Source organism: Carya illinoinensis, chromosome 5 (assembly GCF_018687715.1).
Source record: "Carya illinoinensis cultivar Pawnee chromosome 5, C.illinoinensisPawnee_v1, whole genome shotgun sequence".
Classification (NCBI taxonomy): Eukaryota; Viridiplantae; Streptophyta; class Magnoliopsida; order Fagales; family Juglandaceae; genus Carya; species Carya illinoinensis.
The window spans coordinates 32,087,962-32,115,867 of NC_056756.1; the positions used below are offsets into that span (position 1 = coordinate 32,087,962).

The window sequence follows — 27,906 nt, forward strand, 5'->3', positions numbered from 1 at the left end:
GTGGCACTTTGCCACTAAAATTGTTGAAGAGAATAAACATAGGTATTGTCCCATGAGATTGTCATGATCGATAATGTTTGATGGCAAAAGATTTTTTCCTACCACGTCCGTAGTTTTTGTGATCAACTTGTTTCCTGGATAATAAACATGGGCAGCATATGGACCTTTAGTGGGAAAATAAGTTATTGTGATGAGTTAATTGTCTTTTTATTGCGGAATAAAGTCGCCGCAAAAAACTATTTAATTTCTACCTTCATCAACGTGGCTTATTTGCTTTTGCTTGCAACTAAATGAGTAATTCCCACAAATATTACGCACTGCAAAAAATATCTACATTTTCATTTTCCATTTTATCATCATATGCCCATTTTATCCATTTTTTTTCTATTTTACCCCCTAACTTCCATTATTTTTTCCCGTTTTCTCCTCAAACGGTGCGTTTTGGCCTATAGCACTTAGGACTTATTTATTTTATTCTTCTTTCTATTGCTGCACGCCGCTGCTTCTTTCTTCTTCTTCTTCATTTTTTTTCTTCTTTCTCTTGTGCCAGTTGCTTCTCTTCTTCTTATGGTATTTTATTTCTTTTTCTCTTTTGGTTATTTTCTTCCCTTCTTCTGGTGTTTGGCTGTGCTTCTCCTTCTCTCTTTTGCTTTTTCTTTCCTCTATTTTGTTGGTTTTGTAGGTCAAGCCATGAGTCATTCCATGCTCAGTTTTCTCTATTTTTGTCGCCCTTTGGTATTATGAATTTAGGTTGAAAAATCCTTGCATGTTCAGTTGTTTTTTGGCTCAAACCATGCCCTGTTTCTTGCCAAATCCGTGTGCTTTGAGTCTGGTTATGCTTTGTTTTTTAGCCCCTAAAACTGTGCGTTTTGATGTGATCTTGCTTGGTTATTTTTCTCTCTTGCCGTGTACCATTTTCAAGCCATCATCCTTGGCATTTTTCATCTTGTAAATCAGCCCATTAGCCATCACCATCAAACCACCACTCTCTCTCTCTCTCTCTCTCTCTCTCTCTCTCTCTCTCTCTCTCTCTCTCTCTCTCTCTCATGAGATTTGTTTGGTTTGGGATCTGTTTGTTGATCATGCATTTTTCTGTTATATATGAATTTTCAGACATGAGAGGCAATAAATCCAAAAGTATACCCTTTGGCGGATTCGCAACTCACAATCACAATAATGAATCTTGTTCAACAAGCCGCCAACTACAAGCAGCTCAGGAAGGGTGCTAATGAAGGTCTCTGCTTTCTTCTCCTCAATTACATATTGATGTCTTTGCTTTGCACTTTAAAGAAAGTAGTTTTCTTTAGTTTTGTCTCCAAAAAACTAAAATTTGAAAACTTGTTTATGATTTCAATGTTATGAGTGGAACTCGAGGGTGATGGGTTGTTAGGAAACAGAGCCGCTTGAGATTCTTCTCCATCTTCCATTGCTTGTTGAAGATAAAGTATTTTTTCCTTTCCTTAATCACTGCGCGGGATGACATATTCATTTAAGTGTTTAATTTAAGATGTGCCATGGGTTATAGGTCTTGTTAGCTTCTATATAATTAGTTTAGCATGGGTTTTGAATATAGTGTCTATTTATATGGTTGTTGTTTTACCTATTTGCCTATTTATGGTTGATGGTCAATATTTCCTTACATACTATCATTGTTTTCAACAAAATTGGATTGCTTGGTTGGTTAATTTTTAACATGTATTTATAATATGATGCAATTGTAATTTAATTAAATTTGCTATCACGATTTTGGTTTGTTTTTGTAATTGTGGAGGAAAGTTTTAGAGATATGAATTTTTTATTTTTCTGAAAATAACTTGTGGTTTGAACTAGGGCTACCTTTACTTGCTCCCCCCTCTCAACTTTCTCCTTTTTCATATTTTCTGTCATGATTGAGCATTGTTTCAGATATGTTTAGATCATAAGATAAATGTGGGTTTTTTTTTTACAAGAAAAAATTCTCCCTTCTCATTGCTCAGTACAACAATAGATTACTGATTACCCTTTGGCTCTCATCCATATGACAAGTTGAATACTATAACTCTATTCTTGTTGAATTGATTCACCTTATTTCTTAATTTAGCCTTCGGTAATTTTTTGGGTACACTGAAGTAGTTGATGAGTATATTTCCACTAAGATAATATAGTTTTTGTGGGTATATTATTTTTTCAAGGTAAATGGTGTGGTCTTTTACAAAAGAGCTAAATGAAATATATTTTAGTATTACATTGGCATATGGTTTTAAGATATTTCTCGTTAGAATAAAACAAAGAAGAGATTTTTATTTTCCACATATGGATGCATTATGTCTATCTTAACAAAAAAAATATATCTTATACTTTGTGCTTGAAATTTTTCTTCAATTTCAAGTTTGTTAAACTCATCATGCTTGGATTAGCTCCAGACTAGCCGTTTGACCATCTATTACCTGTGAAAACAAAGATTTTGTGGCTCTTGAATGTTTGAGTTGTCTGATTTGTATCTATAGTCTTTGTTTTGGGTTATTGTGGCCCAGAATTGTTATATTTTGGTGTTTCCATTTACTGCATAAATAACAAAAATGTTATATTATTAAGATCCAATGCAAATAGTTATATGTTGTTGATTCTAGAAATATTAACATTGGAATCAACTTATAAAACAAAATAATTCACGAGTTACTTGGGACATACTTTACATGAATTGCAGTAGTCTTTATTAATAATATCTCTTTCATATTGAGTAAGAATTCTGGATACATTTCCTATTTAATTTGAGTTAGGGATCTTGTGACGCCCCCAAATCCCCACGCACGGACACGGGGAAATCGAGACGTCCGGATGATGACATCCCGGGTCACCACCCTAACAACGTGTGCCAAGTGTGTGCAAAAACAACAATGTGCACGAGAAATACGCAGCGAAAAGCAAGTCAATAACTAAATACCAGAATTTTTCTTGTTTAATACAAAACTATTCCAAAACGTACATAAATAAAATATTACAAAACACACATATAATATAATATCAAATACAAAGCATCACATCAGCAACCCGGCGGAGCCGCATCCTCGGGCTCAGCCTCCTCCTCCTCATCCTCGAACTCTGCACCAAAAGCTACAGAACTAAAAATGGTGCCGCAGGTAAGTAAAACCCAAACACCACCAAATAAAAACACATAGAACTCAAGCAACATGGATGCAAGAAAAGCCAATGCACATGTCCCGCAAAACCACATTTTTACCACGCACGCCAAAAAAACCCATTTGGCCCATAAAAAACATATCCTTAAAAACCACGCCTCGCCATTATCCCAGATAATGGCCCAGACCACCATTTTCCCAAAAAATGGATCAAAAGCCTCGAAAAACCAACATCGCCATTTTTCCAGAAAATGACCCACATCTGAAAACCATAAAAACAATCCGGTTCGTACCTGACCAGGCCATCCTCTAGCCCTCGCCAGCGAAGGGCCACTGAGTCGGTGAGTAGAGCGATGCCCAGACTCGCGCCCAGCGCGTACCTGGCCGGGCCATCCTCTAGCCCTACTCCCGTCGTCGCCCAGCGACAACTCAGGGGACGTCACTCAGTATTATCCACTCCCGAGTGACCAGAGGAGCTCCACCGAGATAATAACCCATCCCGGCTTGGGCTCGTGAGACACACGCACCTGAAAACCCATTCACGCCAACAAAACAGGATTTCTCAAATAAAATAAAATACACGTGCATGCACCATGCAAATGCAATTATCAATGCACAAAACAAACAACCAACCATAAAACAATAAATCAAGCAACTCCGTCCTCCATCCATCTGACCCCCGAACTCCTCGGACTCAGTTCGGAATCAACCAACCAGCAGATAAAATAAATTGAATGAGCGATATATATTTAAATCTGAAAATAGGGTTTGGAAAATACTTACAGTGCTATACGGTAATTTTAGAAAACACTCGGCGTTGCAAACGGCGGAGAAAAAGCAACGTTACAGTGAAAAATCACTGTGGCCGTGGGTTGTGAAATACCCACTTTTGAACGGGGACAAACCAGGGCTTGGGATCGATAGGGAATGGTCTAGGGATGATTGTGAAGCTATTGGAAGTGGTGGTTGGCCGTGGGTGGCGGCAGAAACGGCGGTGGGAGGTCGGATTTCCCAAAAAGGAAAGCTAGCTCGTGGGAGCTGTTCCGGTGGTCGTTGGAGGCCGAAAATAGGTGGGTTAGGACGGCAAGGGACCGGTGATGAAGTGGTGAAGAAATGGTGGCCGGAGGTGGAGCGACGGCGGCGGATCGAGCCAAAAACCGTGTGGGCTTTGAAGGGGTTTTCCTGCCAAACGGCCGGCCGGATGGGGGTGGGTTTTGGTGGGGAGGTGCGCCGGAGGGAGAGGAGTCGAACGGTGGCGGCGGTGAGCCGCACGGTGGCCGGACGGCGGCGGGTCGAGGCTGAAAGGGGCTCCGGCGTGAGAGAGAGAGAGAGAAGAGAGAGAGAGACGGGGGGTCGACGCGGGAAGGGAAAAGAAAAAAAAAAGAAAAGAAAGAAAAAAGAGAAAAAGAAAGGAAAAAGAAAGAAGAAAAAAGAGAAAAAGGAAAAAGAAAAAGGAAAAAAAGAAAAGAGGTGTAGGGAAAAGAAGATGAGGTCTAATCCTCATTCCGGAAAGTAAAACTAGACCGCCGCAACAAGATTAAAAACCGTAAACAACTAAAAGAAATAAAACACATCATCAAATAAATTAAAAACCAATTTTAAAACGCAATAAATTAAAATAAATAAACTAATATATTAATTAAAATAAAAACAACCTTTTCAGTGAAAATACATGCGAAAGCGGGTCATCACAGATCTTATCTCTCTATGAGCTATGAAACATATGTGCTCATCCCATACAGTTATTTAATGTCAAAGCCATGGGGCTCAATGTTCAACTCTGTCTTTGTTTTATCATCAGGATTTCTCTGATGTTTTTACCATGAAGATCATAAAAATGTATATTAATGCTAGCATCTTTGTACAGTTTGTGATGAAGTTTTGTCTTTTGGTTGTCTTTCCTTGTATAAGACATTATGCATGTAATAAGATTAGTTTTCTTATGGTGTGTTTGGTTCTGATATTCATGTACAGGTTTAGATAGCCCCTATCAATGATTATTTGATCTTACTGCATGTAAAAATGTCAAATTTAAATTATTTTAGACATTTTATCTTTTAGATCCTAATCTGGCCAGCTTGATTTGGAAGGTAGATAATTTTGTGCTCACCACTATTTTTACCCCTTTCTCTAAAAATTCTTCCTAACTATCTCTAATTATGAAGTGGAACAATCTAGTGTGAATATGCTGAAAATTTTGATATTTTAAAGTAAATTTTACGTATAATAATTTGGTAGAAGTTACTGGCCATATTACTAAAAATACTTGGTAAAGGGTTGGAAAATAAATTTTAGGAATATTATATATTGCAAATTTGTGTTGAGAATATATTCTCAACTCTGTTGATATAAGAATATTTGATTCATCATTGAAATATCCAAGTTTCTCTCTTGGAAGTGTTCATCCTTCATTTCATTTCATAGCAACTAGGCTATTTTTTTTTTTTCTCATGATATAGTTAATTGTGGTGCAATATTCACTACAGATGTTCATGGGAAATGGAAAGCAAATTTATTTTCTAAGAAATTGATATTTCTTTTATTGTATCAAGATTATTTTGACATACAAAATGTTTAACTGGTATTTTGTTTCGATGTTTATCAAGATTGATACAGCCGCTAATTGATTTTAATCTATTCTATCAAATTAGAGTGGACAAAATTTGATTTGGGTAATGTTTTTATAAATTAAGATTGGTTATGACCTTATTTGGTTCAAGTGTAAACAATGTGTATACTTATCAGAAAAAAGTTTAAACACTCTATAAGTCTACCTTTTTGTTAGTTTGTTTGTCTAGTGGAAATGGAATGCAAGTTCAGGTACTGTTGCTATCATTGTGATTGCTATTGTGTACTAGAAATAAAATGTTTTTTTGGTGCTATGAAATTTTGTCCTTGTCTTAGGGTAGGTTTGGGGTTAAAGAATTCTCATATCAAACTCAAAATTCTCATCTCATCATTACACATTTTCCAAATTCTCATATAAAATATAATAAATAATTTAATTTTTTCAAATCTTAATACAACTTTTTCAAATTCTAAAACAATAATATTACCAAAAATAATATTTTAAACTTTCATCTCAAACTCAAAATTCTCATCTCTATTCTCAAACCTCCCCTTACTATTTGTATGGATATAAACTATTTTACTTGCTTAACATGTAGGGCAATTATAAAGTGTACAATCTTTGTTTTGAGAGGTTGTATGATGCGTCCTTATTTGAAGGAAAGATGTACCATGATTTGTTACTTAATTTACTGGGTGGAAAATATATGGTTTGAGTCATTGCATGATTTAAATCAGATTCCATAGCTTTAGAGGGATATTTTGACGTTTGAATGTAGCTTGGAAGGTATTGCATACAGCTCTCAAGTGACTTAGATTATTAATAAATCATAATTCACAGTTGACATGACAAAATGATTTAGACTTCCCTCTAGGTATAATCCTACATGGTGAAACAGACGACAATGGTCAACGAGGTATTATAAGGGCATTATGGAAAAGCTTTTCAATGACAAATGCTTATATTTTATAATATATCAATCCTCAAGTCTTTCTCTAAGTGGCTTGTTTCTCGTTTGATGACCATAATTGCCCCCCAATTCAACTGATAATATCCTTTTGTCAAAGTGTTTACTCGTGGTTGAAGGAGTGTTCATTGAAATATGTGTTCATTGCAGCAATGTTAATTGAAAATGATATTTACAATAGTGTTCATTTTTGCTAGTTTCTTTTTTATTGATAAATATTGAATTTTAGTTGTTTGTAGATCAAGCTGATTAGACACCCATTATTTTATAGGTAATTTGGTTTCATTTGTGTTGATGTTTGAGCATAGAATGGAGTTGGATAAAGTTGAATTAGTTGAATTATTTTAAAGTGTTGGATTAAGTGATAGAGCAGTTTTGAGTTTGTAAAGCATGATTTGGTATTGGCTTCTAAAATTTGAATGTATTGGGAATGGATAAGTTTGTAAAAAAAAAAAAAATTTTTCTAATATTTTTTTTAAAAATTATTATAAGTGTCAATTTTGATCTCTAATGTTGGAAAATATTTATTTAAGCCTATATTAAACTTTTTTTTTTTTTATGTATTTTTGGCTAAATCTCTCTTCTTCTTCTTCTTTTTCTAAAATATCTTAGCATTTTCCATGAACATAACTTGTGGCAAATACTTTTTACCACTATATGCTTGGTAGCTAATACGTATTTGCCACCAAATTAGAGACTTTCATAAAAAATGAACATTAGCAATCATACAAGATGGCAGAAAAAGATAGAGTTTGACAACTATAATTCATTTTGTGATATAATTGACATCACGAAGTCTATTACAAACATGTTTTTGGCACAACAAGATATATCACAAAAAACTTTATGCCACCATATTGTTCATGAATATTATTGTGGGAATTATATTATTTTTAACCAAAAACATTAGTGGGTAAATAAATTTAAAGAACCACAAGGACTTAAATCTAAACAGTTTTTGGCATGGACCAAACTAGTTTTTACCACAAATTGAATTCGTGGAAAAAATATATCTTTTCTCGCAAAAAAAGAAAAAAAATTTATAGCAAAAATAGTATTTGCCCCTTATTATATGTCATGAACGTCCCACGAAAGATTTTGGTGGGAAAAAGTTTTTTGCCACTTAATCCTAGCTTTTTCCGACCATTCTCTACCATGGAAAAAGCCACTAAATGAGATGAATGAAAGTATAGTCTTCTCTTTCTATACAACTTTACACATCATTTTTCTCCATTGATTTTTACGAGGACAAAGCTCTACCATGTGGATAACCATGATGCATATATATATATATATATATATATATACAGATACTGACATCTCTGATGGCTATTGTCCATTATATATCTATATATATAGATATTTGAATGATATTTCCTAAAAATTATTCTTATTTGACATGGTTGTTGGAGTTAGTTAATATGTTGTTTCATTTCAAATTAGTGCAAATACTTGAGATTCTAATTTTGATGCATTATTTTAAATCTATGGGCATATTTTTGTGATCAAATATGTGGCAAAGCCAAGACTTCCAATCATTAGAGTTGTGTCATGTTGATTGTTTGGTTTGGTTATGTATATCATTAGCTTTGCAAAGATTAGATTGGCCATTAGTGTTAAGACTGTTTATCCGAGTTTTGGCCCAGATACTTAGGTATACTCGAAATTGGAACTTGCATGAAATCGAATTTTGATACCCGGTTATCTAGGTTGTACCTAGGTTTTTTATTTTATTTTTTTTCTTTGTATTAGGCTTTGGATTCCATTGTCGGCTGGTAGAATAAGTTAAATTTTTTTCTTTCAAATTAAGTTCAGTCTATGGGAGTGATTGTCATAGAATTTGTAATCTATTTGTACAAAGTTGTATGGCTAATGGAAGTGTTAGCATCTTCTTTCACTTACCAGATATGAACTAGGATTGTAGCTCTTTATTGGTTGGTGGGAAAAGATTGTAATTTTCAGGATGAGATTCACGTACGTTTAGTGTTGGAATAACTTGAATAGGCTTCTTTAGGATATTGGGTGAAAAGTTGGTGTCTTTGTCAAAGAAAGACTAAAAGGTTTGACCACAACTGGGATTGTCCTAGATCCAATAATTACAAACATAGTGTAAAAGTTTGCAAATTCTATTTCAAATCAAATTATGTTATGTCAGTATTCTATAGTCATTAACTTTAGAATAGTTTTTTTTTTTTTTTCTATTACTCAAGCTGTATGTTCCTTTTCTATCTCATTTTCCTTTTCCTTTTTTTTTTATAAATACATCAATTTTAGATAGGCATGGATGAATTATTTAATTGAAAATATATAGATATTTTTATTATTTTTAAATAATAAACATATCTCTTATTTTGTACTAAATAAAATGGGAACCATATATTGTAGTGCTATGAAACTTTGAGATCTTTTAATCTAGAAGAAAATACATTAGTGGCTAGCTATCTTTACTCATTGCATATTGCTAAGTTCAAAAATTAAAGATAATTAAATTTTCACCTTCAATTATCCATATTATAATCTAATTTATGTATATTTACTTGTAATAAATAGTTCCACTTTCATCTTGGGCTTGAAGGTTATATCATGTGAAAGTGGATATGACTTTGCTCTTATTTCATTGCCTTATTTCAACAAGTATTTATCTATCATTAATGCTCTAGAGTTTGTTAATGGAGAAATATATTGCAAATATAAAAAATTAAAAAAAAAATTACAAAGATATTGCAAATTTATTGTTTGTTAGGGAAAATCTTTTAATTAAAAAAATATTTAAATGATATAGAGAAAAAATAAATTTGCTAAAAGATATTGTAAAAAGAATTTATATAGGAAAAGAGATTTTTAATGATGTATTTTAGAGAACAAAATACAAAACCCATTTTGGTAGTGCGCGCTCTAATTAATTAACCAGATAGCTTTGTTTTATCTTTCAGCTCAAAGCATCGATCACCTTGATCATCACCATCATGGTCACTTATCCCATCCATACTTGTACTTGTATTGATTCGTTTTTCGGTTGAGTAGGTAAACTCCATCATCTTGTGCTTTCCAAATGCAATGGTTTCCACCGCATTCTCTTTTGATTGCCCTATCACTTACAGGGAAGTCCGTGCTTGTAAACCCATGTCGAAGGTTACAGCTGAAAGCCATGTCTCGCCCAATAATGTAATTGAATTCGTACTCCTCCTTGGGTAAAAGAATGTGAAGGTTCAGATCAATGTAGGGTTTCTGATTTTTGCAGTTGACATTAAGTACTTTGTTGTTGAGATTGTTGATAAATTTCACGTAGTGCTTTCTCACACCAGGCACTCTTGTGGAGGTGCTCAAGTCAAAGGCCAAGACAAGGACCAGTGCAAAACAATAAAGCTTAGCCATCCCCATGTGCTTCATTTTCATATATATGTATATATGCTGAAATCAAGGATATGTGAGTATGAGTATGGCTGAAATATGCAGCCACAGGTCCTTTGTGAATGCCTTTGCAGTCAAAGAATGCCTTGCAAAGGTACAGCTGCTATACCCAAACAGCCATTTCTTTCATGTTATATAATATGTCGTGATCCTTTACTAATTGTAAAGCTGCGGTCTGTCTCATTTTTAGGCCAATAATCCTCAATTGGAATGCAAGGTCGAGCTTGATTTGCTATGAGCTACCTATTCATCAGGTGTACGTATGGACATGCAGGTGGTCATACGACCGAAGTTAAGAATTTTCCCAATTTTTGGCTGGAAGTTAATGTGAGGTTCACACAGCCTACAGCTAGGATTAGTAAAATAAAAGACAAAATTATTATGAGATTAATTAGAGAATAAAATAATAATATAACTGGAGATATAAATTAACCCTGCATTCTCATTTTCATTGAAGTAATAAACTTTTGTTCACATTGAAAAATTCTATTTATAAACCATTGTATAAAACACACATTTCATGTCGTTGACATGAAAAATTTTGATTTACAAAAAAAGTTTATAATTCAAATCTCTTATAAATTAAATCTTGCAAAGTTGCAGGCTACGAATTCTATACATATGATTACTTGTATTAGTCCTAGTCATTATAAATACTTAGCATATACGCATGCTTGGAACAAAATAAACATCATTCACAGTACTTAAATGGTAAGATTTAATTTATAAGACTTAAATTTTAAAATTTATCTTTCAAATCAAATTATGTAATATAAATATTTTTCAGTTATGGATTTTAGAATAGATTTTTTTTTTTTCTATTACTCAAGCTATATGTTCCTTTTCTATCTCATTTTCCCCCCTTTTTTTTTAAACATCAATTTTAGATAGGTAGGGATGAATTATTTAATATAAAATATATAGATACTTTTATTATTTTTAAATAATAAACATGTCTATTATTTTGTACTAAATAAAATCGAAACTATTGCATTGCCATGAAACTTTGAGATTTTTGAATCTAGAAGAAAATCACATTAGTGGCTAGCTATCTTTACTCACTGCAGATTGCTAAGTTCAAAAGATAATTAAATTTTCACCTTCAACTATCCATATTATAAAGTATATTTTATGTATCTTTACTTTTATAATTTTTAACTCTTGCGGAGGCATTCATAACTCATGTAGGAAATAACTCATGCAGGAAATTGCAGTTTACTCCTGGAGATGGGAATGGTGCAGCTCATCTTTTGGCCAAACTAGCTTTAGATTTTGATGATGAATATGTATGGTTGGAGGAGGGTCCTCCTCAGATAATGAGTTGTATCGCAAAGGAACACTATGATGATTTATAAATGCAATGCAACGATTTTCAATTCAAAAAAGAAAAAAATGACTCTACCAGAGACATTGAATCTCGGCAGCAACGTGTGTACCATTAACAATCATCCACATGATTGCATTTGAATTAAAATAGTAGCAGCAACAAAAATATGTATTTCAATTATATATATATATATATTACTTTATTAAACTTTTTGAGAGTTTAGATTAGATATCAGGCGTACAAACTAATTGTTCATATTAAGTAATAGTGGTAATGAGGAAGAATGTGAGTCAGTAGCTGAATGAGATACCTCTGATTTTTATTACTTTTTACTATTATTCAATATTTTATCATTATTTTTTCATAATAGCCTTAGGCTGTGTTTGGGACAAACTGTTCTCAGATTACTTCACTACCATTTATAAACTATTCACTATTATTTATAAATTATTTCATTACTATTCACATATGGTAGAGTTGTTCACATCTAAACGAAGCCTTTGTTGGTAGAGTTGTTTTTTAAATCTACCCTTAATTTGGTCACCAGACTAAAAATAAATAAAAGTTAACTCATGTGCCAAAGAAGCTATGTCAGAACTATTCAAATTATCATCGTTTAATTGTCTTGAGTGTCAATTTTAGTTTATAATATAACTGAATGATTTTCATTTGTAATAGTCTAAGTTTGTGATCTACTAACCCTTTTTTTTATTAGTAGTGCTGATATTTCGCAATAGCCATGGTCTACTTTTGTCTATTCCACTTTGGTTTAGTTGAAAGTCTATGCATCATGGTAACAATCATGATGAAAAAGATAGAAATATTCTTCTAGTCCGTTTTATAAATCCTTGCCTCAATTGAATGTGTCTTTCCAAAGGATGGGTTAGACCTAAAACTACCAATATGCCTTGGAATACAAAGATTTGGAGAGATTAGGTGTGATGCCCCCAAATCCCCACGCATGGACACGGGGAAATCGAGACGTCCGGATGGTGACAACCCGGGTCACCACCCTATCGACGAGTGCCAAGTGTGTGCAAAAGCAACATATGTGCACGAAAAAACACGCAGCGGATAACGAAAGTCACAACTAAGTACCAGAATTTTTCTTAGTATACTACAAGCTGTTTAAAACATACATAAATAAAATATTACAAAAACACAAATATAGTTTTAAACCAAACTATAAAGCATAACTTCGACTCAAAACTCCGGCGGAGCCGCATCCTCGGGCTCAGCCTCCTCCTCCTCCTCCTCCTCGAATTCTACACCAAAATCTACAGAACCAAAAATGGTACCGCAGGTAAGTAAAATCCAAACACCACCAGATAAAAACATATAGAACTCAAACAATATGCATGAAGTGATGCCAATGCGCAAACCCATAAAAACATATTTTTCCATGCACGCCAAAAATCCCATTTGGCCCAAAAACAAACCCTTTCCAAATATCACGCCAAAAGTCACATTTGGCCCATAACCATCTCAAACCATTATCCAATTTAATCCGTATGCACCATGACCTCCCCTAGGAGTCATCCGCACACCCTGGCTCCAGTGCCACACCGCAGGTTACGACCACGCATGTGACACCTAACGAGCGATGCCCAGTTCCGCGCCCCGAGTGTTCGTAGCCAAGCATCCTCTAGCCCTCACCAGCGAAGGGCCACGGAGTCGGTGCGTAGAGCGATGCCCGGTTCCGCGCCCGGCGCGTTCGTAGCCAAGCATCCTCTAGCCCCCGCTCCCGTCGTCGCCCAGCGACAACCCAGGGGACGCCACTCAGTTTATTCTGCTCCCGAGTGACCAGAGGAGCTCCACCGAGATAATACCTCATCCCGGCTTGGGGTCGTGATACACACGCACCCGAAAGTCCACTTACGCCAATTAAACAGGCTTTTCTCAATTAAATAAAAATACACGTGCATGCACCATGTAAATGCTATATCAATGCACAAAAATAACCAACCAACATAAATCAATAAAACAAGCAACTCCGTCCTCCATCCATCCGACCCCCGAACTCCTCGGACTCAGTCCGGAATCAACCAACCAGCATATAAATATTGAATGAGCAAAATATATTTAAATCTGAAAATAGGGTTTGGAAAATACTTACAGCGCTATATGGTATTTTTAGAAAGCTTGCGGCGTTGCAAACGGCAGAGAAAAAGCAACGTAACAGTGAAAATTCACTGTGGCCGTGGATTGTAAAATACCCACTTTTGAACGGGGACAAACCAAGGCTTGGGATTGATAGGGAATGGTCTAAGGATGATTATGAAGCTATTGGAAGTGGTGGTTGGCCGTGGGTGGCGGCGAAAACGGTGGAGGGAGGCCGGATTTCCCAAAATGGAAAGCTAGCTCGTGGGAGCTGTTCCAGTGGCTATTAGGGGCCGGAAATGGGTGGGTTAGGACGGCAAGGAACCGGTGATGAAGTGGTGAAGAAGTGTTGGCCGGAGGTGGAGCGACGGCGGCATATCGGGGCAAAATCCGTGCGGCTTCTTGGGCGTTTTCTGGCCAAACGGCTAGCCGGATGGGGCTGGGATTCGGTGGGGTGGTGCGCCGGAGGGAGGGGCTTCGACCGGTGGGGATGGTGTCACCCACGGTGGCCGGATGACGGTGGGTTGGGGCTGGGGGTACTTCCGGCGTGGGAGAGGAGAGAGAGAGAGAGAGAGAGAGAGAGAGAGAGAGAGAGAGAGTGAGAGAGAGACAATCGGGAGAGGAAGAAAGAAGAAAAAAAAAAGAAAGAAAAAAAAAAGAAAAAGAAAAAGAAAGAAGAAAAAGAAAAGAGAAAAAGGGAAAAAAGGAAAAAGGAAAAAAAGAGATGTAGGAAGAAATGAGGTCCAATCCTCACTCCGGACAACAAAACAAAACCGTCGAGAAAGAGATTAAAAACCGTAAAACAAATAAATAAATAAATAAATAAAACACAACATCCAACAAATAAAAACTAAATTTAAAACGCAATAATTTAAAATAAATAAACTAATATATTAATTAAAATAAAAACAACCCTTCAGTGAAAATACACGCAAAAGCGGGTCATCACATCCTCCCCCCTTAAAAACAAATTTCGTCCTCGAAATTTGCAAGATCAACCACCAACTTAAAACAAGCCACATAAAAACACATAGACCAGCTATGACCAAGATTAAGATACAAACTTTCATTATTCAAACAAGTACGGGTACTGCTCCCTCATGTCCGCTACTCGCTCCCAAGAGAAGTCTTGAGCTAACGGATCTCCCCAAGCCACCTTAACCAGAGGTATCGTCTTGGACCTCAACTGTTGCTCCTTCCAATCCATGATCTGCGACGGAACAACCTCATAAGTGAGATCCGGTTGCAACTGAATACCCTCTGGGTCGACGAAGCGTGGCTCTTGCTGTCCAAAGCTCTTCTTCAGGGATGATACGTGGAAGACATCGTGAATATCCCCAAAATACTTTGGCAAACCAACTCTATAGGCGACGGACCCTACCTTCTCCAGAATCTGAAAAGGGCTGACATACCTCGGATCCAACTTCCTCTTCTTACCAAAACGCTTAACACCTCTCATGGGAGAGACTTTAAGGTAAACCCAATCACCAACTTCAAAAGATAACTCTCTCCTCCTGGTATCAGCGTAGCTTTTCTGGCGACTCTGAGCTGCCGCCATTTTATCTCTGATGATCCGGACTTGCCTTTGCATCTCTTGAATTATTTCGGGTCCAATTATCCTACTCTCCCCGACTTCATCCCAACACAAGGGCGACCTGCACTTTCTCCCATAAAGAGCTTCATAGGGAGCCATCTGAATGGTCGCATGGAAGCTATTATTATATGCAAACTCGATGAGCGGCAAATGGTTTTCCCAACTCCCTTGAAATTCCATGACACATGCTTGCAACATGTCTTCAAGGGTCTGAATGGTGCGCTTTGATTGGCCGTCTATCTGCGGGTGATATGCAGTACTGAACTTCAACTTAGTACTCAAAGCTGCCTGCAAACTCTTCCAGAACTGCGACGTAAACCTTGGGTCTCGATCCGACACTATACTCTTTGGTATGCCGTGCAGCCGCACTATTTCTTTCACGTACAAGCGTGTCAACTTACCCAAGGAGTCGGTGTTATTAACAGGCAGGAAATGAGCACTTTTCGTTAACCGGTCAACAATCACCCAAACAGAATTTTTTCCACTAGGCGTTCTCGGCAAACCCACTACAAAGTCCATCGTGATGTCATCCCATTTCCACTTAGAAATAGGGAGGGGTTGGAGCATACCTGCAGGTCTTTGATGCTCGGCTTTCACTTGACGGCATGTGTGGCATTTCTCAACATATAAGGCAATATCCTTCTTCATTCCATCCCACCAGTAATTTTTCTTCAAGTCCCGGTACATCTTTGTACTGCCAGGATGAACTGAATAAGGGGCCGCATGAGCTTCTGCCATGATCCGCTCCTTGAATTCCGAATATTTGGGGACCACTCTGCGATTTCGGAACCGAAGTATCCCATCTTTATCCATGCTATAATGCAACGGCCCTCGAGATTTTCTGACTCTTTTTCTGATATTCAACAGCTTTGGATCCTTCCTTTGAAGAGTCTTCAATTCTTCAAAATCAGTTACCCGAATATCAAGAACTGAAGATAAAATCTCTTCTTGCTGCGAACTCTCAATAAGGAGCCTTCTCATCCCACAAAGCAACGAATCCAATTCTAATGGCTCGGCTTCATCTTCCAAGTGTGACTTTCGGCTCAAAGCATCAGCAACTATATTAGCCTTCCCCGGATGGTACTTGTTTTCACACTGATAGTCACTGATTAGCTCTAGCCATCGCCTCTGCCTTATGTTCAGATTTTTCTGGGAAAACAAATGCTTCAAGCTCTTGTGATCAGTAAATACCTCGCAAGCTTCCCCATACAAGAAGTGCCGCCAGATCTTGAGAGCAAAAACAATCGCAGCCAATTCTAAATCGTGCGTCGGATAATTCTTCTCATGGTCCTTTAGCTGACGAGATGCATAGGCAACAACCCGTCCTTCCTGCATAAGGACACAACCCAAACTAAACTTAGACGCATCACTGAAGACTACGAATGGCTTATGCGGTTCTGGGAGCGCTAACACTGGTGCCGTCATCAACCTGTTCTTTAATTCTTGGAAGCTTCTCTCACACTTATCTGACCAAACAAATTCTGTATTCTTCCAAGTCAAAGCTGTGAGAGGTCCGGATAGGCGAGCAAAACCCTCCACAAATCTTCGGTAGTATCCGGCGAGCCCCAAGAAACTCCGGATCTCGCGCACTGTAGTCGGGCACTGCCATGACAAAATGGCTTCTACCTTACTAGGATCAACAGCCACTCCGTCTCGGGAAATCACATGCCCAAGAAATCTAACTTCTTCCAACCAGAATTCACACTTGCTGAGCTTGGCGTACAACTGGTGTTCTTTCAATTTCCCAAGTACCAGACGAAGATGATACACATGCTCTTCAACATCTCGGGAATAAATCAGAATATCATCGATGAATACTACCACAAAGGAATCCAGATAAGGTCGAAATACTCGATTCATTAAATCCATGAAAGCAGCAGGGGCATTAGCTAACCCAAACGGCATCACTTTAAATTTATAATGCCCATACCTCGACCTGAAAGCAGTTTTAGGCACATCCTTGTCTCTGATCCTCAGCTGGTAGTATCCCGACCTCAGATCAATTTTAGAGAACACAGCTGCTCCTTGAAGCTAATCAAATAAATCATCTATCAGCGGGAGAGGATATTTATTTTTGATGGTCACCTTATTCAATTCCCGATAATCTATGCACATACGGAGGGTTCCATATTTCTTTTTAACAAACAAAACTGGTGCACCCCACGGTGAAGTACTAGGCTGAATAAATCCCTTCTCTACCAGCTCTTGCAACTGAGTCTTCAACTTTTTTAATTCAGCTGGTGCCATGCGATAAGGAGCTTTATGCACAGGAGCCGCTCCAGGTTCCAAGTCTATAACAAATTCCATTTCCCGCACAGGGGGTAGTCCGGGCAAGTCATCCACAAACACATCGGGGAATTCTTCCACAACTGGAATGTCTGCCAAAGACTTCTTCTCAGACGGCGTGGACACCATCTGAACCAAGAATGCATCCGCTCCCCATGCAATCTCTCTTCTTGCTTGAATTGCCGATATAATTATCAGTTTTTCTTTCAATTTACTCCCCGCAAATTCCAGACAATCACCATCTGGAAGCTGAAAGCTAATTATCCGACTTTTGCAATTAATACTCGCAGAATATCGGTATAGCCAATCCATCCCGAGGATGATATCAAAACCCAACATCTTAAACACCACCAAATCAGCATTCAAGAACCTTCCCTCAAAATTTAACGGGCATCCCAAAGTAACCTTGGAACACCACACCATTTCACCATCGGGTAGAACCACTACCATAGACTTCGGCAACGGTTCCATGACCAAATTACACACCCGCGCAAACGTGGAAGATACAAACGACTGTGACGCACCGGAATCAAACAAAGTGCAAGCATAAAACTCATACAAACGGACTCTTCCTGAACCAAACACATTAACCCATGAAATCCAAAAAACAAAGGAGAAACCAAATATACCCAAAAATTAAATCCAACTTAAAATTAAATTAATCCATACCTGTAATTACTCCAGCATCATGGGTCGCTGGTGCCTCATCATCCACCTCTCCGGGTGTGACAGCATAAACCCAGACTTGCACTGCTTGTCTCGGATTGGTTCTTCCACCGCGTCTACCTCCACGGCTTCCTTGAACTCTAACAGGGCACTCCCGAGCAATATGTCCCACTTGGCCGCACCGGTAACACTGGGGTCCACTACTCAGCTGGCACTCTCCCTCATGGGCTCTATTACATGCTCCACAAATTGGCACTCGTCCTCCCATACGAACACCTGAGGACGCTTGAGGTCGAGTTCCAGTCCGTTGAACAAATTTATGAGGCGAACCCGAGCTGCTTCCTTCACCAAAAAAACTCTGCCTCTTATGTCCTGGAGGGGAGCCCATACTCAGATTATTTTCTCACTCCACAAGGGTGGCCACATCCACTAATTCTTGAAAAGTGGATATCCAATGGCTGACCACCATACGGCATATATCAGGGCGTAGTCCCTCCTGAAAATGATCAGCTCGCATCTCCTCTGTGGCGATAAGGTGGGGAGCAAATCGCCCAAGTTCTATGAATCTCCGGGCGTATTGTTCCACTGTCGTGCCCCCTTGGACCAAATTTGAGAACTCTCTTGCCTTTTGCTTCCTTACCGATGCGGGAAAGAAGCGGTCGTTAAATTCTTTCTTGAAGCGCTGCCAGGTCACAGCAGCAAAAGATCCCAATTCTGATTCCAGCATCACCCTCTTGGTATCCCACCAATCAGACGCGGTGCCTTGCAATAGATAGCTGGCGTAGAGTACCTGTTGCGCCTCGGTGTAACCACACACCTCAAAAGTTCTTTCCAGGTCTTTGATCCATTTTCCAGCTTGAAGTGGATCCTCTTCTCCAGTGAAGTGTGGGGTTCTATGCCCCAGAAAGCGCTCATAGGTGCATCCGGCTTGCACCATGCTACTGGACCCTCCTGGGTACATCCAAGGCCCTCCCTGATGTGGCCAAGGACCTCCTGGTTGTGGCCAAAACCCTCATTGCTGTGGACAAGGCCCTCCTTGTTGTGGCCAGGGACCCCCTTGTTGTGGCCAAGGCCTTGTCTGTTGTGGCCTAATATTCTGTTGCATAAACTCCGTCATCTGCCGTATTGCTTCGGCTATGGAGTCATCTCTTGAGGTATTGTCCCGCGGCTCCTGAGTAGATTTCCTTGGTCTCCCCATTTTTTTCTTGCCACCGCAACCTTTGACCCCCTTTCAGAAAACAAAAACAGAACCAAAGACCAACACCACATCACACAAAACAAAAGAAACCAACTTGCAAAAACATAACTAAATAAATAAAAACAAACAAACAAGTTCAAACAAATAAAGCAATTAAAACAAATTAAATAACTGTACTTAACATAATTTTTAAAACACAACCTAAAAACAAACATTCTGGTACTACCTACGGGACATGTGGTTTTACCCATAGCCAAACCGCTCTGATACCACCTGTGACGCCCCCAAATCCCCACGCACGGACACGAGAAAATCGAGACGTCCGGATGGTGACAACCCGGGTCACCACCCTATTGACGAGTGCCAAGTGTGTGCAAAAGCAACATATGTGCATGAAGAAACACGCAGCGGATAACGAAAGTCACAACTAAGTACCAGAATTTTTCTTAGTATACTACAAGCTGTTTAAAACATACATAAATAAAATATTACAAAAACACAAATATAGTTTTAAACCAAACTATAAAGCATAACTTTGACTCAAAACTCCGGCGGAGCCGCATCCTCGGGCTCAGCCTCCTCCTCCTCCTCGAATCCTGCACCAAAATCTACGGAACCAAAAATGGTACCGCAGGTAAGTAAAATCCAAACACCACCAGATAAAAGCATATAGAACTCAAACAATATGCATGAAGTGATGCCAATGTGCAAACCCATAAAAACATATTTTTCCACGCACGCCAAAAATCCCATTTAGCCCAAAAACAAACCCTTTCCAAATATCACGCCAAAAGTCACATTTGGCCCATAACCATCTCAAACCATTATCAAATTTAATCCGTATGCACCATGACCTCCCCTAGGGGTCATCCACACACCCTGGCTCCAGTGCCACACCGCAGGTTACGACCACGCATGTGACACCTAACGAGTGATGCCCAGTTCCGCGCCCCAAGTGTTCGTAGCCAAGTATCCTCTAGCCCTCACCAGCGAAGGCCCACGGAGTCGGTGCGTAGAGCGATGCCCGGTTCCACGCCCGGCGCGTTCGTAGCCAAGCATCCTCTAGCCCCCGCTCCCGTCGTCACCCAGCGACAACCCAGGGGACGTCACTCAGTTTATTCCGCTCCCGAGTGACCAGAGGAGCTCCACCGAGATAATACCCCATCCCGGCTTGGGGTCGTGATACACACGCACCCGAAAGTCCACTTACGCCAATTAAACAGGCTTTTCTCAATTAAATAAAAACACACGTGCATGCACCATGTAAATGCTATATCAATGCACAAAAATAACCAACCAACATAAATCAATAAAACAAGCAACTTCGTCCTCCATCCATCCGACCCCCGAACTCCTCGGACTCAGTCCGGAATCAACCAACCAGCAGATAAATATTGAATGAGCAAAATATATTTAAATCTGAAAATAGAGTTTGGAAAATACTTACAGCGCTATATGGTATTTTTAGAAAGTTTGCGGCGTTGCAAACGGCGGAGAAAAAGCAACGTAACGGTGAAAATTCACTGTGGCCGTGAGTTGTAAAATACCCACTTTTGAACGGGGACAAACCAAGGCTTGGGATTGATAGGGAATGGTCTAAGGATGATTATAAAGCTATTGAAAGTGGTGGTTGGCCGTGGGTGGCTGCGAAAACGGTGGAGGGAGGCCGGATTTCCCAAAATGGAAAGCTAGCTCGTGGGAGCTGTTCCGGTGGCTATTAGGAGCCGGAAATGGGTGGGTTAGGACGGCAAGGAACCGGTGATGAAGTGGTGAAGAAGTGGTGGCCGGAGGTGGAGCGACGGCGGCGGATCGGGGCAAAATCCGTGGGGCTTCTTGGGTGTTTTCCGGCCAAACGGCTGGCCGGATGGGGCTGGGATTCGGTGGGGTGGTGCGCCGGAGGGAGGGGCTTCGACCGGTGGGGATGGTGTCACCCACGGTGGCCGGACGGCGGTGGGTTGGGGCTGGGGGTACTTCCGGTGTGGGAGAGGAGAGAGAGAGAGAGAGAGAGAGTGAGAGAGAGACGATCGGGAGAGGAAGAAAGAAGAAAAAAAAAAGAAAGAAAAAAAAAAGAAAAATAAAAAGAAAGAAGAAAAAGAAAAGAGAAAAAGGGAAAAAAGGAAAAAGGAAAAAAAAGAGATGTAGGAAGAAATGAGGTCCAATCCTCACTCCGGACAACAAAACAAAACCGCCGAGAAAGAGATTAAAAACCGTAAAATAAATAAATAAATAAATAAATAAAACACAACATCCAACAAATAAAAACTAAATTTAAAACGCAATAATTTAAAATAAATAAACTAATATATTAATTAAAATAAAAACAACCCTTCAGTGAAAATACACGCAAAAGCGGGTCATCACATTAGGAATCTCTAGCGTCAATGCAACAATTTGGCTTTTAGGAATTTAAACTACACCACTTGAATTTTATTAAGAAATATTGGATCAAAACATGCTTGAGATGGGTTTCCTTTTGCATTGCCAAGGATGCATGACAACTTAGAATATATTCATCCTATGAAATTAGGGGTGTCAATAAATGACACGATCGTGAACTCAATAGGTACATGACATAAAATTAGTTGGTTTGAGATTTATATAAATGTGTTTGGATCAAAATGAGGTAATTCCATAAGACACGATTAATAAATGGATCGATTCTGGGTTAACCCATGAAATCTACAATCAATCCGTATAACATAAACAAATTCTATTTTTTAAGTTTTATAAATGTTTAGTTTTATATGCATTTTTTATAGTTTGGGTTTAATATTAATATTAGTATTTAGATTATTTCAGAAAAAAAAATTATATATATATATATATTATTATTTGACTACTTAATATCTCAAGCTATTGAGTTTTTTTGTTTGTTAATATGTAATTTTATTTTATAAAAAATATTAATTTTCTTATACATTATTGGTTTGGATATTGATAATAACATAGTTTATTATGAATCCAGTTGTAATTGTGAATGATTTTATATAGTTATCATCGTATTATATATAAAATTATATTAATTGGGTTAAAAAAATATACAGATATGCTCAACCCATTTAACATGAAATGCGCTGAACGGATTGAAATGGATGAAAACAGGGTTTATAATTAGTAGTGTCCATAATTATTAAATAGGTTAAGTGGGTTATGTTGTGTAACCCGTTATTTAAATGGGTTGTGTTAGGATTTTAGAGTCTGTATCATTTAATCAAAAGTTTTGCTACTCATTGTCATCACACCTCACACGTACTTTTATTTTTATTTTTATTTTTTTCATTTTTTTTGTTTTATTCTTCCTAAACTAATTGGATTTTTATACTCATCATCCATACATCACATATTTGGTAAGAGAAAAAAATAAAAAAAAATAAAAAATTATGATTAGTGTGTAGTATGAAGATAATGAGTAAATTTTTTTTTAAATTAAACGGATTCGAATTAATCTATATAATATAATACTCATGATTATTTGATAAGGAAAAATTCTATTTACCATACTATTATTTCACTTGCATCTCACTAAGTAAGATGTGACATATTTATTACCATTGAATGATCATTTATTGCATGTTTATTTATCATCAAATAGTGATAAATGCATTACATCATATATAATAGGATTAATTAATCTTTGACATAACACCAACATGCCACCCCTATGCAAAACCCCATTGGATCATGTGCACATGCCAAGGTGTGTTTGAGAAAGATGTGGCTCGTGTTGAAGAAAAATACGAGCCGCTTGTAGTATTAATTAATATTATGGATATTGCTATTGGTTAGTAGTTAATGACTTGTAATAAAAAGTTCTACTTTCATCTTGGGCTTGAGGGTTATATCATGTGAAAGTGGATATTACTTTGTTCTTATTTCAGTTGCTTTATTTCAACAAGTATTTATCTATCATTAGTCTAGAGTTTGTGTATAAATTAACAAAATGATAAAAATGTATAAGGTACGAAATGTACTGTTGCTCCTTGTTTAAAACAGCCGTTTTATTCTAATAATATAATCCGATTTTTTCATCTTCTAATTTTACTTTTAATTTATATTTTTTAATTTTGTGTGTATAATATAAAATTACACATATTGTTAACTGAGAAATATTGCAAATATAAAAAAAAAAACAATACGGAGATATTGCAAATTTATCGATAGTTAGGGAAAATCTTTTAACTAAAAAAATTAGTTAAATGATATAGATAAAAAAATAAATTTGCTAAAAGATATTGTAAAAAGAATTTATATAGGAAAAGAGATTTTTAATAATGTATTTTAAATAACAAAATAAAAAACCCATTTTGGTAGTGCGCACTCTAATTAATTAACTAGATAGCTTTGGTTTATCTTCCAGATTGCAACATCGATCACCTTGATCCTCACTATCATGGTCACTTATCCCATCTGTACTTGTACTTGTACTGATTCGTTTTTCGGTTGAGTAGGTAAACTCCATCATCTTGTGCTTTCCAAATGCAATGGTTTCCACCACATTCTCTTTTGATTGCTCTATCACTTATAGGGAAGTCTGTGCTTGTAAACCCATGTCGAAGGTTACAGCTGAAAGCCATGTCTCGTCCAATAATGTAATTGAATTCGTACTCCTCCTTGGGTAGAAGAATGTGAAGGTTCAGATCAATGTAAGGTTTCTGATTTTTACAGTTGACATTAAGTACTTTGTTGTTGAGATTGTTGATAAATTTCACGTAGTGCTTTTTCACACCAGGCACCCTCATGGAGCTGCTTAAGCCAAAGACCAAGACAAGGACCAGTGCAAAACAATAAAGCTTAGCCATCCCCATGTGCTTCATTTTCATGTATATGTATATATGCTGAGATCAAGGATATGTGCGTATGAGTATGGCTGAAATATGCAGCCACAGGTCCTTTGTGAATGCCTTTGCAACCAAAAAATGCCTTGCAAAGGTACAGCTGCTATACCCAAACAACCATTTCTTTCATGTTATATAATATGTCGTGTTCCTTTACTAATTGTAAAACTGCGGTCCGTCTCTGTTTTAGGCCAATAATTCTCAATTGGAATGCAAGGTCGAGCTTGATTTGCTGTGAGCTAGCTATTCATCAGGTGTACCTACATACGGACATGCAGGAGGTCACATCACCGGAGTTTAGAATTTTCCCCATTTTCGACCGAACGTTAATCTGAAGCTCACATAGCCTGCAGTTAGGATTAGTAAAATTGGAGACAAAATTATTAAGAGATTAATTAGAAAATAAAATAACAATATAACTAGAGATATAAATTAACACTACATTCTAATTTTCATCGAAGTAATAAACTTTTATTCACATTGAAAAGTTCTATTTATAAACCAGTGTATAAAACACACATTCCATGTCGTTGACATGAAAAATTTTGATTCACAAAAAAAGTTTATAATTCAAATCTCTTATAAATTAAATCTTGCAAAGTTGCAGGCTACGAATTATATACACATGAATACTTGTATTAGTCCTAGTCACTATAAACACTTAGCATATACATATATGCTTAGAACAAAATATACGTCATTCACGGTACTTAAATGGTAAGACTTAGTTTATAATATTTAAATTTTAAAATTTATCTTTCAAATCAAATTATGTTATATACGTATTTTTCAATCGACTTTAGGATAGATTTTTTTTTTTTTCTATTACTCTAGCTATATGCTCCTTGCCTATCTCATTGTCCTTTTTTTTTTTTTTAAATACATCAATTTTAGATAGGTAGGGATGAATTATTCAGTATAAAATATATATATATACTTTTATTATTTTTAAATAATAAACATATCTCTTATTTTGTACTAAATAAAATGGGAACTATTGTATTACCATGAAACTTTGAGATTTTTGAATCTAGAAGAAAATCACATTAGTGGCTAGCTATCTTTACTCATTGCAGATTGCTAAGTTCAAAAATTAAAGATAATTAAATTTTCACCTTCAATTAACCAAATTATAAAGTTTTTTTTAGGCATCTTTACTTTTATAATTTTTAACTCTAGCGGAGGCATTCATAACTCATGCAAGAAGTTGCAGTTTACTCCTACAGATGGGAATGGTGCAGCACATCTTTTGGTCAAACTAGCTTTAGATTTTGATGATGAATATGTATGGTTGGAGGAGGGTCCTCCTCAGATAATGAGTTGTGATAATAAGTTGTATCGCAAAGGAACACTATGATGATTTATAAATGCAATGGAATGATGTTCACTTCAAAAAAACAAAAAAAAAACTCTAGCGGAGGCATTGAATCTCGGCGGCAATGTGTTTACAATTAACAATCATCCACATGATCAGATTTGAATTAAAATAGTAGCAGCAATAAAAATATGTATTTTAGTTATAAATATATATACATTACTTTATTAAACTTTTTTAGAGTTTAGATTAGATATCAGGTGTACAAACTGATTGTTCATATTAAGAAATTGTGGTAATAAGGGGGAAGAATGTGAGCTAGTAGCTGAATGAGATCCCTCTGGTTTTTATTATTATTCAATATTTTATCATTACTTTTTCATAATAGCCTTACGCTGTGTTTGGGACAAACTGTTCTCAGATTACTTCACTACCATTTATAAACTATTCACTATTATTTATAAATTATTTCGTTGCTATTCATAGATGGTAGAGTTGTTAACATCTAAACGAAGCCTTTGTTGGTAGAGTTGTTTTTTAAATCTACCCTTGATTTGGTCACCAGACTAAAAATAAATAAAAGTTAACTCATGTGCTAAAGAAGCTATGTCAGAACTATTCAAATTATCATCGTCTAATTGTCTTGATTGTCAATTTTTTTGAATAAATGAATGATTTTCATTTGTAATACACTAAGTTTGTGATCTACCGAGCCTTTTTTTTATTAGTGGTGTTGATATTTGGCAATAGCCATAGTATACTTTTGTCTATTTCACTTTGGTTTAGTTGAAAGTCTATGCATCATGGTAACAATCATTTTGAAAAAGATAGAAATATTCTTCTAGTCCTTTTTATAAATCCTTGCCTCAATTGAATGTATCTTTCCAAAGGATGGGTTAGACCTGAAACTGCCAATATGCCTTGGAATACAAAGATTTGGGGAGATTAGGAATCTCTAGCGTCAATGCAGCAGTTTGGCCTTTAGGAATTTAAACTACACCATTTGAATTTTATTAAGAAATATTGGATCAAAACATGCTCGAGATGGGTTTCCTTTTGCATTGCCAAGGATGCATGAGAACTTATAATATATCCATCTTATGAAATTAGGGGTGTTAATAAATGACACGATCGTGAACTTAATAGGTACATGACACAAAATTAGTTAGTTTGAGATTTATATAAATGTGTTTGGATCAAAATGAGATAATTCCATAAGACACGATTAATAAATGGATCAATTCTGGGTTAACCCATGAAATCCACAATCAATCCGTATAACATAAACAAATTCTATTTTTTAAGTTTTATAGATGTTTAGTTTTATATGCATTTTTTATAGTTTGGGTTTAATATTAATATTAGTATTTAGATTATTTCAGAAAAAAATTATATATATATATATATATATATTAGTATTTGACTACTTAATATCTAAAGCTATTGAGTTTTTTTGTTTGTTAATATGTAATTTTCTTTTATAAAAAATATTAATTTTCTTATACATTATTGGTTTGGATATTGATAATAACATAGTTTATTATGAATCCAATTGTAACTGTGAATGATTTTATATAATTATTGTGATAACCCGCTTTTAAGTGTATTTTCGCTGAAATAATTGTTTTTATTTTATTTAATATATCAGTTATTTTATTTTAATTTATTTGCGTTTTTAAAATTGGTTTTTAATTTAATTTAATTTATTTGAGGTTGTGTTTTATTTCTTGTAGTTGTTTTGTGGTTTTAATCTTTTTGGCGGTTTGTTTCGTTTTCCCGGAGTGAGGATTGGACCTCATTTCTTTTCACATCTTTTTCCTTTTTCTCTTTTTCCTTTTTTCTTTTTCCCTTCTTTTCCTTTTTTTCCTTCTTTTTCTTTTTTTCTTTTTTCTTTTTTCTTTTCTCTCTTCTTCTCCCGCGTTCGGACCCCCCCCCCCGTGCTCTCTCTCTCTCCTCCCTCTCCCTCACGCCGGCGTCACCTTCTCTCTACCCTACCGCAGCCGTCCGGCCACCGTTCGGCCTCCCACCGGTCCCATTTTCTTCCTCTCCCTCCGGTGCACCACCCCTCCAAAACCCACCCCCAACCGGCCGGCCGTTTGGCCGGAAAAGCACCAAGAAGGGCGCACGGATTTTGCTCCGATCCGCCGCCGTCGCTCCACCTCCGGCCACCATTTCTTCACCACTTCATCACCGACTCCTTGCCGTCCTAACCCACCCATTTTCGGCCTCCAACGACCACCGGAACAGCTCCTACGAGCTTAGTTTCCGTTTTGGGTAATCCGGCTATTCCGCCGCCACCCACGGCCAACCGCCACTTCCAATAGCTTCACAACCATCCCTAGACCATTCCCTATCAATCTCGTGTCCTAGTTTGTCCCCGTTCAAAAGTGGGTTTTTCAAACCCACGGCCACAGTGAATTTTCACTGTGACGTTGCTGTTTTTCCGCCGCTTGCAACGCCGCTTGTTTTCTAAAATTGCCGTATAGCGCTGTAAGTATTTTCCAAACCCTATTTTCAGA

At 37.0% G+C, this 27,906-nt stretch overlaps 1 protein-coding gene across 1 annotated transcript; it reads right to left on the minus strand.

The window, feature by feature from the left end:
• Positions 1–23,631: 23,631 nt before the first annotated feature.
• LOC122310266 (S-protein homolog 7-like) lies at positions 23,632–24,042 on the minus strand. Its single transcript, XM_043124149.1, has one exon. The coding sequence runs from the start codon at positions 24,040–24,042 to the stop codon at positions 23,632–23,634; it is 411 nt and encodes a 136-aa protein (XP_042980083.1).
• Between the last annotated feature and the right edge of the window lie 3,864 nt (positions 24,043–27,906).